General features: G+C 40.8%; 1 protein-coding gene and 1 non-coding gene across 28 annotated transcripts in view; both read right to left on the bottom strand.

Annotated features, from left to right (window-relative positions):
- Celf2 (CUGBP Elav-like family member 2) overlaps positions 1-14,767 on the bottom strand; it is an 808,061-nt gene that overhangs the window by 51,862 nt on the left and 741,432 nt on the right. For all 27 annotated transcript variants that reach the window (XM_058578648.1, XM_058578646.1, XM_058578647.1 and 24 more), the window contains 2 exons: positions 11,292-11,450; positions 8,071-8,134 (listed from right to left, as the gene is read on the bottom strand). In XM_058578648.1, the coding sequence (XP_058434631.1) occupies positions 8,071-8,134; positions 11,292-11,450 (223 nt within the window). The remainder of the gene's footprint in view (positions 1-8,070; positions 8,135-11,291; positions 11,451-14,767) is intronic.
- Positions 5,172-5,244, bottom strand: Trnaa-ggc (transfer RNA alanine (anticodon GGC)). Its single transcript has one exon. It is a non-coding gene; the product is annotated as a tRNA-Ala (tRNA).

A 14,767-nucleotide genomic window follows, 5' to 3' on the forward strand; every position in this document is an offset into this window, starting at 1 on the left:
GGTGTCGAAGCATGCAGGCTCCAATCTCAGATGCCCTGGGTTTAAATCAACCCAGCTCTGCCCACTACTCCAACCAGACCACCTGGAGCAAATTGGTTCTGTGCCTTGGGGTTCTCAATGGCCAAGTGGGATTATAATGGAACCCACTTCTTGAGGGTCAATACATGTAAACGTCCAAGAACAATGCCCAGTAGTTGTTCAAAGAGGAAGACTCTTGGCTAGACTGGTAACTGCAGTATTACCTCAAATAATGAGGATGATTGTCATGAGGATAAAGCAGGTGCCAGGCACCCTTGGTGCTATACGCGTGGTCCCTCACTTGGTATTCATAACAGTCTCACACGGTGTGGGCCTTACTGCTGTGTGCAGGCCACAGAGAGAGGAAACTGAGGCATGAGGAGGTCCAAACACCATTCTCTATTCTGTTCCCCAGGGAGCAGGCCTGGGTAAACGTGAGAATTCTGCTTTCTTCTCCATGTGGCTGCCCTCTCCTTACTGACCTGGCCTCCCTGTCGTGTCCCTCTGTCCTCTTGGTCCTCATCTGGGGCTCTTTTGCCTGTTTGTCCTTGTGTCTTGGTCTTCACTTACTTCATTAAACTTTGTACCTCAGAAAAGTTTAGGAGGGACAGGGAGGAGAGGAAGGAAAGGGGTGGAATGGTGCGGGGTTTAAAAGGAGATGTGGCTGGGGCACTAGAAGTCAACTGTAACCTGCTTCTCACACTTGCCCAGAGTGGGCTTGCCACCATCCAATGCACTCAGCCCATAAAGCTGCCAGGGAAGGCCTGTTAATCCAGCAGAAGCAAATTCGAGTCCTGGTGAGTGGGAACGGCAGGCCTGGGAGACAGTGTCTTACAATCCTGTTCTCTACTCAATTATGGTGTCTGAAATCCAGGGACTGAATTAGATCTTCATTAGTAGCTAAGAACTGAGTTAACCAGTAGCCACTTTGTGACTAAACACTGCATCTTGCTCTCTAAATCACTGAATTCTTAAATTTCTTAATGTGATTCCTTTTGCATCCATTACCAGGATCCCAGATGCCAGAGACCACTGGTGTCAAGTGCCCTGGTGAACCAATGGACCCCTGGCCTCTTCTCCATACTGAGGCTGTTCATGCTGCTTCTCCCACACAACTGGGGGCCCTCAGAGGGATTCAGGTGGTCTATGAACTTCCTGAAATTTTATGAAGGAGGGTGTGTGTGTGTGTGTGTGTGTGTGTGAGAGAGAGAGAGAGAGAGAGAGAGAGAGAGAGAGAGAGAGAGAGAGAGAGATCATGTGCAAAATGTTTTTTATGATAGACTGTAAAAAATAAAAAGTAAAATAAATCTAGACAACCTGAAAAAGACACAAGTCCTAGCAGGAAACCATTAAGTGACAAACCTAGGGTTGGGACAGTGACTATGTGACAGGAAGACTCAGGAAGTGATAGCTGAGGAGTGATGACACAGAGAACAGGGGAGGAGGAGGAAAGGAAACAGCCCCTTCTCCCATTCAGAACAAAGACACCCACCCATGCACCCAACAGAAGCAGCCCACCACATCCGATCTTCTCCAGGCTTAGCTGCATTTCTGGGCACAGCTGAAACTCAGGAGGACTTGAGCAGAGCCAGGACTTCACAGAGACCACCTATAAAATGGAGTACCAACCTGGACAGAGGCTGCCGGGTAACGAAGGCGCCTTTTCCCTCTGCCCAGTGTTCTTGTGTCTGCCAGGCAGAGGCCTTCTGCCTACTCTCTAGCTCATCCCTTCTCAAGGACATTCCTGAACCACCCCTGGTCTTCCAAATGCTACTGGTGTCAGGGAAATGATTCTGGGACAAGTGGAAGGAGCCTGGGACGTTTCTACTGGACACAGTGCTTCTGAACCCTTCAATGGCAACAGCGTATGTCCGTGGTGACTGACATGCATCCACAGCCTGGGAGCCCTCACCTGGGAAGTGGCATCTCATCATCCCTTCCTCCCTAGGAGGAAGTCACTGCCCCTGTTATGGAAACCATGTGGGCCACTGGGTCAGGACAGGCTCACCTAGTCGTTACACCACCTTCTCTAGTGTCACCCTGCAGGCCTGGGCTACCCCAGACCCTGAGCCTGCTCCCAGGAGTGAGCTGCCTCCTTTTCTCCTTCTGCGTTATTCTTCCCCAGGGTCAAGTCAAGGCTCCACAGGCCTTGGGGTGTGGGGTGGGAGACCTGCTCCTGCTCATTTTGGAATTCATATTTCTGGTTCCTATTTTCTTCTTTAGGGCGTGTGAGTTCTCCTCGTCCTTTCCCTCTTTCTCAGCTCCTGTCACAGGCGCCTCCTCATTTTCCACCCCCCCCAGTCACACTTTCTCTTACTCCTACATAATCACCATGAAAGGGCACCAGACGGAGAGGCGCCTGTCACCCTTCCGGAAGCTCATTCTGGCTTGGCAAACAGCTAGCTTTTCTGAGAAGAAAAACTGACATTTAACTTCAAGAAGCACTCTGCTCAGATGGGCACCCCTCAAACCAGGGGCAATAAGTGGGGTGAGGAGACATGCAAAACATCTGAAATTTTAGGAATCTAACAGTGAGCTGCAAATGATGATGGTAAAAGGGGGGAAAAAGTTGGGAATACAGGGATCCACTTTTCATTCATTACTTGGGGAAAAAAAAATCCTTCTCTAAACGAAGAAATTATGTACAAAACAGATGCGCAATATGCCTACTTGAAACATAAGATTTTAAAAAAATTATTTATAAGGAGAAGGGCATGAAATTTTAATTTAATGTTCACCTTAGGTAATTTTGTGTCTTATTGTTCATAGCAATTACCATAAATCTGCATATCAATAAGCGAGAACAGATGTCAGTTGTTACAAGTGCTTGCCAATCAGGTCTGTTAAAAAGTGACAGATGGGTGGTTATAGAACATTCTCATAAGGCCTATTAGCACATTCGCAGGAAGTGTCTGTGGTGCGGACTGCTGGAGACTCAGGAAGAACACAGGGTCTTTGTGGGCCTACCATGCACGCTCCACCACACTGGGAGCTGCTCCAAGTGGAGCTTCTCAGGGCTCCCATACATTGTGCAAATGCCTTCCCTCTTCTCCACTTGTGACAGACACTCCAAGACAGTCTTCTCTGGGAGAATTCAAATTGATAAAAGGAGAGCTATTTTGTTGTTTTAAGCAAATATTTGTACTCTACAATTTTGTTAACTTAAAAATTCTAGGGATGGGGTTGTGGCTCAGTGGTAGAGCACTCACCTAGCATGCACAAGGCAGTGGGTTTGATCCTCAGCACCACATAAATGTAAAATAAAAGATATTGTGTCCATCTAAAACTAAAAAAAATAAATATTTAAAAAAAATTCTAGACCAGATATTCTGAAAGAGATTTACCATCAGCTTTACTGAAAATCAGAATTTAAAGGAAGCATTTTCCCTTTTCATCAACAGATAATTTCTCTTTATCCATAACTTCAAATATCTATAATTTGTTTAAGAAAAATTCCTCATTCTAAAGAAAAAAAAAATTTTCCCCCCAACAAAGAATGACCTACTCTTAATAAACTGGAAATATTTTCCAGAATGAAGGGAGGCAGTTTCCAGTTATTTTCTCTGAATTGCTTGCTTTTTAATAGTTATGGGGTTCTAGCTCAGGCTGGAACTCATTATTTGGCCTGTTAAATTGTTCCTGTAGTCAATCACTGCAGCACGTGCATTTATGCTGCCATTACCTGAACTGGCTGCGACATGAGGCTCTGTGTGTGTGTGAGATATATATATATATGACAGTGGAATGCATTACAATTCTTATTACACATATAGAGCACAATTTTTCATATCTCTGGTTGTATACAAAGTATATTCGCACCAATTCATGTCTTTATACAAGTACTTTGCATAATAATGATCATCACATTCTACCATCATTTATAACCCCATGCCTCCTCCCTTCCCCTCCAACCCCTCTGCTCTATCTAGAGTTCCTCTATTCCTCCCATAGTAGGCTGATTCATAATGGGGTAGGGAGAGGAAGGCTCTGTTTTATTAGTTTGGAGGCCACAGACAGCTCAGGTTTTGGATCAGGCTAGGTTGGACTGAAAATTAGGATCCATGCTTTCTAGCTTAGTGATTTGGGGTAAGTTTATTAATCGAGGTTAAAGAGACCATCTATAAAATGGGGTATGATAACCCCTCCGTCATAAAGTTGTGAGATATGAGTTATTTGAATCTATATCGTGCCACTTACTGGTGCTGTCGTCTCCCATAACTTATTTAACCTTTTTGTACTTCCACGTTTGCAGTTGTAATTTGGTAACAAAGCACTGATTTGGTCCTTGGCACACTGTGGGAATAAACTGCATGATGATTACAAGGATCTAGGTTATCTGCAAACTTGTTTTTTCTATCAGAATAATTTTCATAGATGTGATAGTCGTTAGAATGAAATTAAAGGTCAAAAAGATACTTTTCCCTTATTCCTTCAAGGAAAATCCAGACCTTAGTCCAAAGTCAGGCCCCAGGTTTCCCATATTTCAGAAATTCACTGAACAAATACCACTGATGAGTGAGAAATGGCCAAGTTTTTATTAGAAGTTTTAAGAGGGAAAATAAAATCAATCACCTTCAAAGAGGACAGTATGTATACATAAAAGGATTCAGCTGATAAAAGATTTGATCATAATCCATTTTCTGCTTTTAAATTCCATATTTAGTAAAGATTCCCTTTTATAGAAATAATAAAACATAAAGTTATTTTTAGTTTGAAAGGAAAATGGTTAAGATTATTTTTTGGGAAAAAGTATAGCTGATGTCTCATTAGATTTTATTGATGCAACTACTTAGTAACTTGTCGTCTAAAATTTCTTTTTCTGTTTCTTTTTTTGGCTTTACTTTATTTTATCCTCAAGCAGAAAATGCTTTACTCATATAAATGAGGGATTTTAAGACTCTAACTATAAACCTCAATCTCCTGAAGGACAGGCCATTATGTGTCGAGAGCTATTCACAGCAAAATATTATTGGTTTTCAAAATATTTCATTCTCTTTGGTGATAGTATTCTAAGCGGGAGTACTTGAGTTTTATATGTGGAGTTTTTTAATATGCCACTTTAATACATAAAAATTGCATATGAATTGTGTATGTGTTCATTCTCACTATGTCACAATATCAGTCACTCAACAAACAATTTTTTTTTTTTTTTTTTGTGGTGCTGGGGATCAAACCCAGAGCCTTGTGCATGCCAGGCAGACACTCTACCACTGAGCCACACCCCCAGTCCATCAGTACACACTTTAATATCAGGTGGGGTTGTAGATAAATGACCTCTTAGGCTCCTTTGATACTGTTATCACATGGCTTCTGCTTGTATCTGTTATATAGAATGTGCTCTGGAACATGTTTTATAGTATACAAACTACCTCCAAATGCCCAACAATTCATTTGTGAGGATACTGAATTTAGTTTATATAATGGTTTTTGTTGTTGTTTATATACACACATGGCTACCAAAATTCTTAATTAAAAAATTCTTAGTTTTTATATATATATATATATATATATATATATATATATATATATATGGCTAAAAACAAATTTCTTTCATTCATTTAACTTAAGCTGTATTGGGAATATATACAAAATACAAATTTACATCTGTCCACGTACAAATTTATTCATTCAACCCTTCACAACTAGCCATGAGCACCTCTCAGATGAGTAAGAGGCTGAGTCCATCAGCAACCAGGCCAGGCCTTCTTGGAGCTCACGGAGTGGCTAGGAGCACCAAGAACAGGGAGCGTATGCAGATATGAGGAAGGAAGGGAGGGGCTTGGGAAAGAGAGCACCCCTCCCACACCTGGGGGAATCAGGCAAAGCTTCTTCTAGGAAATAACCTCTATTCCCAACCCACCATGACCATGGCAAAGAAAAGTGAGGCCCTGCTTTTGGGAAAAGACAGGAGTAGGAGAGGCCATTTTTAAAAAAAAAAACAAAACTGGAAAAAAGAAAGTTCTCTAAACCATAATGCTTCACATCCTTAGGAAGATGAGATGTGATTACCCATACAAATGGGGGGTGATTTTATAGAAATCACCCAAGAATACAAGAGTTTTTGGCACCTAAATTTTGAATACCTTTAAATATTCAAGAGGTTGATAGAAAATGGACAGGTCAGCATTTGATTTCACAGCCTGTGAAGACTTAGTATGCTGAATTTAACAAGTTGAAGAGTCAAGAAATGGGTATTTTGGAAAAAGCAGAGCATTTACAGAAGGCTTTTAAATTAGAAGGCCATCTGCTACATGGCACCTTCTGAGGTGAGTCCCAGACCCCCTTAGTTTTCAGATGAGCATGTGGAACATATAGATGCTAATATCCTGACCTGTGGTTGGCATGGTTGAGGTGCACACATCCTAATGACAAATGACAGGGCCCTCCATCCACCTGGGAGGACAAGCTCAGCAGTAGCCTCAGGACTAAGTGACCTTCTCTGCATAATTCAGGTGCAGAAGTGAGAGAGCCTGAGGCTTCCTCTAAGGAAAGCCCCTAATTTTGGATCTGGGAGGGACGGTGTAAAGAGAAACAAACTTCCAATCAGCTGAAAAACGTCACAAGTCTTAGCATTTATTTTAGGGCGTGCCATTTTTTTTGAGAAACAAACTTCCAATCAGCTGAAAAACGTCACAAGTCTTAGCATTTATTTTAGGGCGTGCCATTTTTTTTTTCTTTTAAATAGAAAGGCTCCTGAAAATTTTACAAATGTTGCTCCAGTTCTCTTCATACAATTAAAAAATAAATTAATCATTCAATCTGATTCTTAGTTCCAAGACGAGCTTCCCAAGCTATTTGTAAATATACTGCATTAATTTAACTATGTTTTCAAGATATCTTTTTTCCCAATAACCTAAAAGCTATATTACAGCCGACAAAAAAGGTGATGCCAAAAGAAATCATTTGAAGCCCAAGAAATCATTCAGCAGTATTTTTGTTGTAGGCCAATGCATACCATCAGACAAAGAGTTACCATTAGCCCACAGACCACCATTCTGGCTGGGCTGAAGGTCATAGGACACATGGGGAGAATGCACAGGGAAAGTCCTTTCAGATTCAAAGTGAGAACCAGAAAAAAAAAAAAAAACAAAAACAAGAATATGCATTTGAACAACAACAAAAAAGTGATACAAATGAGTTTTCACAGTGACAGGTAAAGAAATCTGGCTTTTATGCAGCACTCTGAGGTTTCATTTCATTGATTCAGGGTGTCCTTGATAAAAGCAAACTGTGCTTCACTATATGCCAAAAATCTGTTCTTTTACTTATCCCCCCTCCCACTCTTTTGGAATCAAACAAGGAAAAAGCTTCCTAACTGTTCCTCCCAGCAGGTTAATGGGCACCTGTGTTCTGATTTCTTGCACACGCTGCCTGCTCTGGTCCCGTGTAAAGGTAGGGTATCAGCATGGACGGTGACACAGTAGGAATGACCTTTCACTAATCACTGCGCCTCAGCAACTACTGGCACAGCTCATTATGAAAAGGAATCCTTCAATGAGCTGCCTTTCAAATGCAGTCGCACTTTGATTTTCTTGAGAACAAAGATTATACTTTTACATAAAAGCTTCTGATGCACAATTCTGTCAACTGGGGTACTAAAGTAAAAAAAAAAAAGGTACCCTGTTAATTGTCTGTCATTATCAAGGGACTACAAACTGTATCAAATATAGGACTGCAATCTTGGCTTTCATTATGGAGGTCAGAACATTTTTATTGACTGCCTATTATTAAAATGTTAGAGGTATGTCAATCATTTTGGCTGTACTAGATATAGAAATTTGCTGGAAATCCTCCAGTAATCAATCCTATTAAAATAACAACAACAACAACAAACAATGACTATATAGCTTACTATAGAGGAATTCTCAACCCCCTCACCTTATAACTGTTACACACATGGAAGGGTAGGTAGGAAATGCAAAAAGTAGAAGAACCACTTATGAGCAACTGATTCTAATTTTAAAGCTAATAAGTCTTTGTTTTTGTTCCCTGCTTCTTTTCTCTGCCCCAGACAATGCATGGTCAAAAGGAAAAACAGGCTTCAGGACTTACCAGCCATTTGCTGAATGCCACTGAATGCACCCAGGTTGCTGGAAGAGGTGGCCTGCTGCAGAAGCTGCAAATGAACACACAAATGTCAAGTCAGAACATTGCAGAGATGAGGACAAAGTAACTTCCTCATTAAACTGCCGGCAAACTCTGCTTCCTTTACATTTATGTGGCCGGTTGCGACTGCTGCAATTGATGGACTGAAGGTCCCCAGAGCTGGGGCTGTAAATCCATATTAATGTCTAATCTCTATTAAGAAACATAGACACTTGGGGAAACTCACTAACACTGCTGCCTTAAAACAATTAAATTTACTCTTTTTAACAACCAGGTGTTAAATCTATTGAAACCAACATAGCATGACTAATTATATCTCTCTGTAGTCTAGTAGTTACCATAACTCATCTCTGTCAATCAAGGTCCATCCCCTCCTCTTCTACTTTTCTTCACAGTTCAGCTTTCTTTATCCCTTATCAGAAGCACTTGGGTTACTGACTCTTAGGCCAACATGAAGATCATCATGATAACTATAGACATAAGTGTATCTGTCACACTCTTACACATACAGCCACATCCACATGGCCAAGAAAATGGTCAGCCATTTTAAGATGGTCTTACACTGGCAGAGAGAACCTATTATTTATCAAAACTTGGAATTAGCTACCTGTCTATATATTGAAGCTATGCATTATACATCAGAATCTTTTTAAAAAGAAATTAATATGGTTGTTAAAAAGTCTGCGTTTTCCCCTGAAAACACCTTTTTTTCCTGTCACATAGAATCAGTGGGTGTTACAGGTTAAGGCATGAGGTTCCAGTTCCCATCCAACTTAGTTGAGCTGTAGGTTAGTTCAGGTGTTACACTATGAGGATGGAACACAGTTACCTCTCATGTTCCAAAGTACCTGCATACCAACAGATGAAGATTTACCAAATTACTACTAGAATATTGTTATGGAACTATGTGCTTAAGAGGAACAGGACAAATTCCAAGATGCATTAGAAACAGCTTTCAGAACATATTTGGAGCTGTGTGAAACAACATAGAACACTGATGTTCCTATGGGAGAGTAAAGATTTCTTCCATTTGATAAGAAAAATTCTATGGTTGGATGAATTTTAAAAAATGAGAATGTATTAAGTGATGTAAAAACACCAAGCATGGTGTTTTTAAACATTAGATGTTTTTAAAAATTAAAGTTGTAGGGCCTGGGTTGTGGCTCAGTGGCAGAGCGCTTGCCTAGCATGCATGAGGCACTGGGTTCGATCTTCAGCACCACATAAATATAAAGGTATGTATCCACCTAAAACCTAAAAATAAATATTTTAAAAAAATTTAAAGGTGTAAAATTAAATTAGCTTTGAAGACATTTTGAGAAATTAATAACATCTGTTGAGGTAAGGGAAAATACCTGGACTGTCACACACTGTCACACACACCAAGGATTATTTCCATGGATAAGTAATCTTTGGTGAGCCAGGGCCAGTATTTGGGCTCCCAATGGAGGCAGGAGATGCCTTAAAGGCCATGAGCCCTTCCAGAGGACAGGACTTTCAAAGGGAAGGGTTAAAGCAAACACGGATAAGAAAGAATTAGTGCCTATCAGGAGAGAAAAGAGAGTTTATAGCAATGCATTTTTATAAATGATGTTAAAATTAATTCTTTTTCAGGTATGCAAATAATTTGCAGATGTGGTCACAGAGACATGCACCAGAGATTTCTGTGAACTGTGGAGTGCAGTGACATATGGGAATCCTGAGGGCAGGCACTTGCCTCGCCTCTTGGTTCTCAGAAATGGTAGAGCAGGAAGCTTGACTCTCACAAACAATGAAAAGGCAGGCATGGATCAATCTTGGATACGAGTTCTGGTCCACACAATCAAACTGATGGACTGTAAACATTCCAACAGCATGAGTTTGTGAAAACACAAATTGTTAAGTAGAGCATATGTAGATTTTAGCAAGATGTCTGACAAAATCTTTCATGGTATCTTCAAGGATAAGATAGAAATGGCCAGAAGGTGACAATAATGCTTTTTTCAATGCTTTTGCTAACAAACCAGATGAAGACAGGAAGAGCATGCGTCTCATCCATTAACCAACAGCTGTTCCACTGCAGACCCTTCTGGGCACTGGGGGTGGATGGGTAAGAAGGTAAAGCTACTTAGTCTCTGAGCCTCCCTTTCCTTATCTCTACAACAAATAGGACACTCTCCCTTTTCAAGGTAACTGTCTTAGAAAACAGTGCAGTTACTGCTAGAAAGTAAAGCTAATGGATGATCCAATCCTGAGAGGGATAGTTAAAATGTAAGATGACAGAATTAGGACACGTCGTGTGTATGTGCTTGCGTGTTCGTTCTCTTTCTCTTGAGGCTGGAATAAAAGGCCCAGACTCACTATATGAAATTAAATTAATAAATGTGAAGTCTAACATTTAGGCTCCAAAGTAGAAAAATGGAGAGAGAAGCATTCTGTAGCAGCTGGAGTAAAAATATAATTTAGCAGTATCCAATGCCTCCCAGCTCACATTGGACACAGTTACTGCAAATGCCACTCTCAGGCTCCAGGAAGATGTTTTAAATCCACTAGGGGTCACTACTTTGTCCCATTTAGCTCTTACTAGGGAAGTGGCTTAAATTCTGGCCACTGTATTTCAGTAGAGACAATGACTAAGTGAAACAGTAACAGAGGAAACTCTTAGAAAGTAAAAGTTTAGAAAGAAGGGATGCTAAGGAATGGCCAAGGGAAATGGGTCTGTTTGGTCTGCAGTGGACCTTATTTCTCTGGTTTCACAAGGAGAAAGTAGGAAACAGTTGATGTACTCAAGGTGGGACCACTGGGAAGGCTTGAAATGCAGACTCAAAGTCCCAGGAGATCTCAGAAGAGGTCCTGACAGGTATCAGCCTTCCAGCTAGTCAACATCCTTAGCTCATGGGCCATCAAGCATGCTGTGTCTTCTTTCAGAACACGAGGTTTTAGGATGCCTTGACATACTGGGTAGGAGTCTAGCCCAGGGGACTTTGCCCAGCATGTTAGGCAAGGACTAAATCGGTCACGTTCTTATGCTAGCCAATTTAGCTTGGGAAAATATTCTGCATACTTGGTGGTTTCAATAATTCTCGAGACTCAAAATGTATGGAAAATGAATTCTTGAGCATACTCAGTAGCCAACGGGGTTTCGTGGATCGCAGGGTGTGTTTCTCTCTTGGGTGGGGTGCACTTACCGCCAGGTACTGTGGGGTAAGTCCGCCCAGCCCTGTCAGGTTCCCCCAGGTGGCAGTGTTGAGCTGCTGCATCTGCTGTGCCAGCTGCTGTTGGAGGCGCCTTTGCTCTTTGTCCTTCTGGGTATCAGCAAACTTCACCACGATCGGTGAAGAGCAGCCCTGTGGTCAGACACATTGGAAAGCGAAGAGGAAGTTACAGCTGGGTCGCATCCTCTCGGGGCCCTCAGTCAGCACCGGATCTATCTCTCTCAACTCAGAGCACATGGAATGGTCTGGGATGGTTTAAAGATGGTTTGATATTCCTTCTTCTTCTCTGAATAGTACTATCAATAGAACACTCCAGATCCTGTCCTGGGTTTCGTTGGGGCATCTGCTGGTTGCTTTCCTGCTCTGATCCTCATACTGCCTCTCCTTCTCTCCTCCTGCATCTTCCTTCAGCCTTCCTGGACCTCCTTTGAGACAAAAGACCTGATCTATGTCTAGGCTTCATGGCTGGCTGTCTGAAAGATGGCCTTGCCTCTGTGTGTCGGCCTGTTTATACCTGAGCAAAGGACAAGGGGGCAGCATCGTCATGGGAATAAGAATGTCTCTCATTCATCTTTTCTAAAAACTCCTTCCAATTTTTAGTTTCATATGTTTGAACAACAATAACAGAGAAGTGGGTTTCATTTTAGGAATGTGGATGAAGGAAGGAAGGAGATATTCAGAAAATATAGGCACTGACCAAAATAACTGTTCACATGTTTTCAGAGAGGCCTCTCTTCTTCCTCCCATGTCACATCTCTCTATCCAAAGTCTCTAGAGCTACTGCAAACCAGCAGAACCAGAAGCACATTCTAGTTAAAGGAGAGATGTTATGAATGGCAGGAGGAGGATTCTGGGTGGCTTCTTTCCCTGATGAACCTCACATTTCTAGCAGCTTTTTCAGTTTTAATGTCCTTGAAAAGGCAGAGAGCAGGGGTAGCGAGAAATGGCCAAAGACCCTATTCTAGGATGATTTTGTTTTGGAGGCAGACACATTCTTTGGGGGAAATAACTGGCCTAGTACCTCAAGCACCATGCTTCTTTCCTAAGCACCTTTGAAACTGCTGCCACTTGGTAAGAACGCAGCAGAAATGGGCCTCCTACCTCCCTGGCTCTTTCTGGGTCTTGGTGTGGCCTGTCTGCACACTACGTCACTGTGAGAGCTGTTAAATTTTGCTGAGGTAAAAAGAAGTAATTCTACTCAAGGGATTAAACAGAAACTTTTATTGAAACTCAGCATGCTGACAGACCCCTTTCTCTCCTCTTAGAAATGTGATATTCTATTTAAATAATCTTTTCCTTTTCTTTCCTTTTAGGTCATTTTTGTTTCTTCTAGAAAACAAGCTTATACCCCTCCCTCCCCCATCACCTTGGGATGTAGCTGTCAATGCATGAGACCATGGTGCCTGTTATTGGTGGGGGTGGTGAGAAATGTGAGATGAGTGTTTTAGTGAACTTCCAGCTTAAGAAGTCTTCAGCTCTGGTAGGCAGAGTCACGGTACAGAAAGTTAAGTGTCAGTAAATTGCTTAAAAATAACATTTCTACCATTAAAAAAAATCTGTACTTCATTTTTAAAATCGGCTCTATATTTCAGCACTTGGTCATTTTATTTTATTTATTTGTGGTGCTAGGGATGGAACCCAGGGTCTTGCACTTGGCCTCAACCACTGAGCCACCTTCCCCGGCACTTTGTCACTTTACAGAGGGCAAAATACTCTGAAAATGGAAATTAGAGAGAGAAGGTTTTGCATGGAAAAAAAGGTGTTACTGTTGTATTAAATGTGTCCCTAACAAATAACAGCATCTCCTCCTAATAGTACACTTATTTTTTTCTTGCTTAAAATACTAAAAAAGCGATATAAAGGCAGAAGATTAGAACCAATGATTATGGCTTTTAAAATGTCTCATTTAAATCATGAAAGAGAAAAGGGGGGTAGAGTGCAGGGAGGTGGAGAGAGAGAAGGTACAATGTAAAAGTGTTTGAAAGACTTTATTCTTATAATATTCACATAATTTTAAATTAAATAATACATCTTGGTTAAAGATGTATGCCAGAGTCCTGAAAATAATGTGATTAGTTAAAAAGCCAAACAAATATAAATGTGTATTTATAATGTAATTGCATAGCACCTAATCTTCTACTTAAATGTCAATTTTTAAAAACTAAAGTGTCTGGGGGCCCTTTTGTTTAAGCATTGATGTCCAATTTTAAAAACAACAGATATATTAATGATAAAGGATAAAGGATTTCTTAAGAATAAATAGGCCCCATTCCCTCTAATGGATCTTTCCAGTATGAAAGCCTTGTGTTCCTCCGTTTTGGTTCATGTCCAGTGCTGGCTTATGATCTCCTAGAGGAGCACAGGAGACCCAGGCCACATCCATATTCTCTGTATTATCACTTGGGGATTCTTGAGTGAAGGGAGGGTATGGCAATGTTTCTAACAGAGCTGAAAGGACTTAGGTTAAAAAATTCACTAAGGGGAGACCAAATTGGGTGTAAGTCCCTAAATTACAGGAAACAAAAATAATTAAGAATGAAACACATGTATGAAAGATCAATTCAGGTAATGTTTTTTTTTACCCCTAACAGCACTTTCACTTTAATCTCCAAGTTGAAAAATAGCTGGAAATCCCCAATAATGGAGCGGCCTATGAGAAAAAGGGGAACCAAAACATTATCACATATGTGATCGCAATGTTGTACAAGATTGGATTCCTAGAGATTTCAAATCCTGCTAATCATTTCCTATCATGGCCGATTTTCACCTGAGCTTGCCTTCAGGCAGGGGGGAGGGAGTGTCTTAAAAATGCATTGCACTGAAAGGAAAACACATCGATTATATAGGATGTTAGGAATATCAAAGTCAAAATGAATATTCAAAAGACAGTAGGCTTTGCAATGCTGATATCACAACTCAGAAAAGTACAGTAAACACTTAATGACAATGCCATGCACACTCCTTTCCCCTTGCCACCCGCTTTTTGATTCACTACAAAAAAGTTGCCCACAAAACAAGAAGCATGATGATCACTTAGCTCCCAGCATGCTTTGGGAGGTGCAGCATTGCAAAAAAAAAAAAAACAACAAAAAAAACAAACAAAAACTAACAAAAAAATAAAGCCCCAACAAAATGGGAGCACAAAAGCAGCTCAAACAATTTAATATTTTTTTTGCACATTAAATAAAATTGAAAATATCTTTTTTTGTTTTCAAAAAATGAAAAAAACATAGCTTCAGATAATACCACAAGGCCACCACCTCCAGAGATCACCCACACACAAAGATACAGTGTACAGAACACAGCAGAACATGCACTCCCAAATGATTCTATCAGACAGTACAGAATAAGTAACGGCATATCACTCTTGGAATGCTTTTGTGCAAAATTTAGAAAGGCCATGACCCAAATCACAGACTAAAATACAGAGCCATCTATCTACATTTGTA

The sequence above is a fragment of the Marmota monax genome, unplaced genomic scaffold, assembly GCF_021218885.2.
Source record: "Marmota monax isolate L192 unplaced genomic scaffold, Marmota_monax_Labrador192_F-V1.1 WCK01_AAM20220418_F8-fsc00072, whole genome shotgun sequence".
In the NCBI taxonomy this organism is placed as follows: Eukaryota; Metazoa; Chordata; class Mammalia; order Rodentia; family Sciuridae; genus Marmota; species Marmota monax.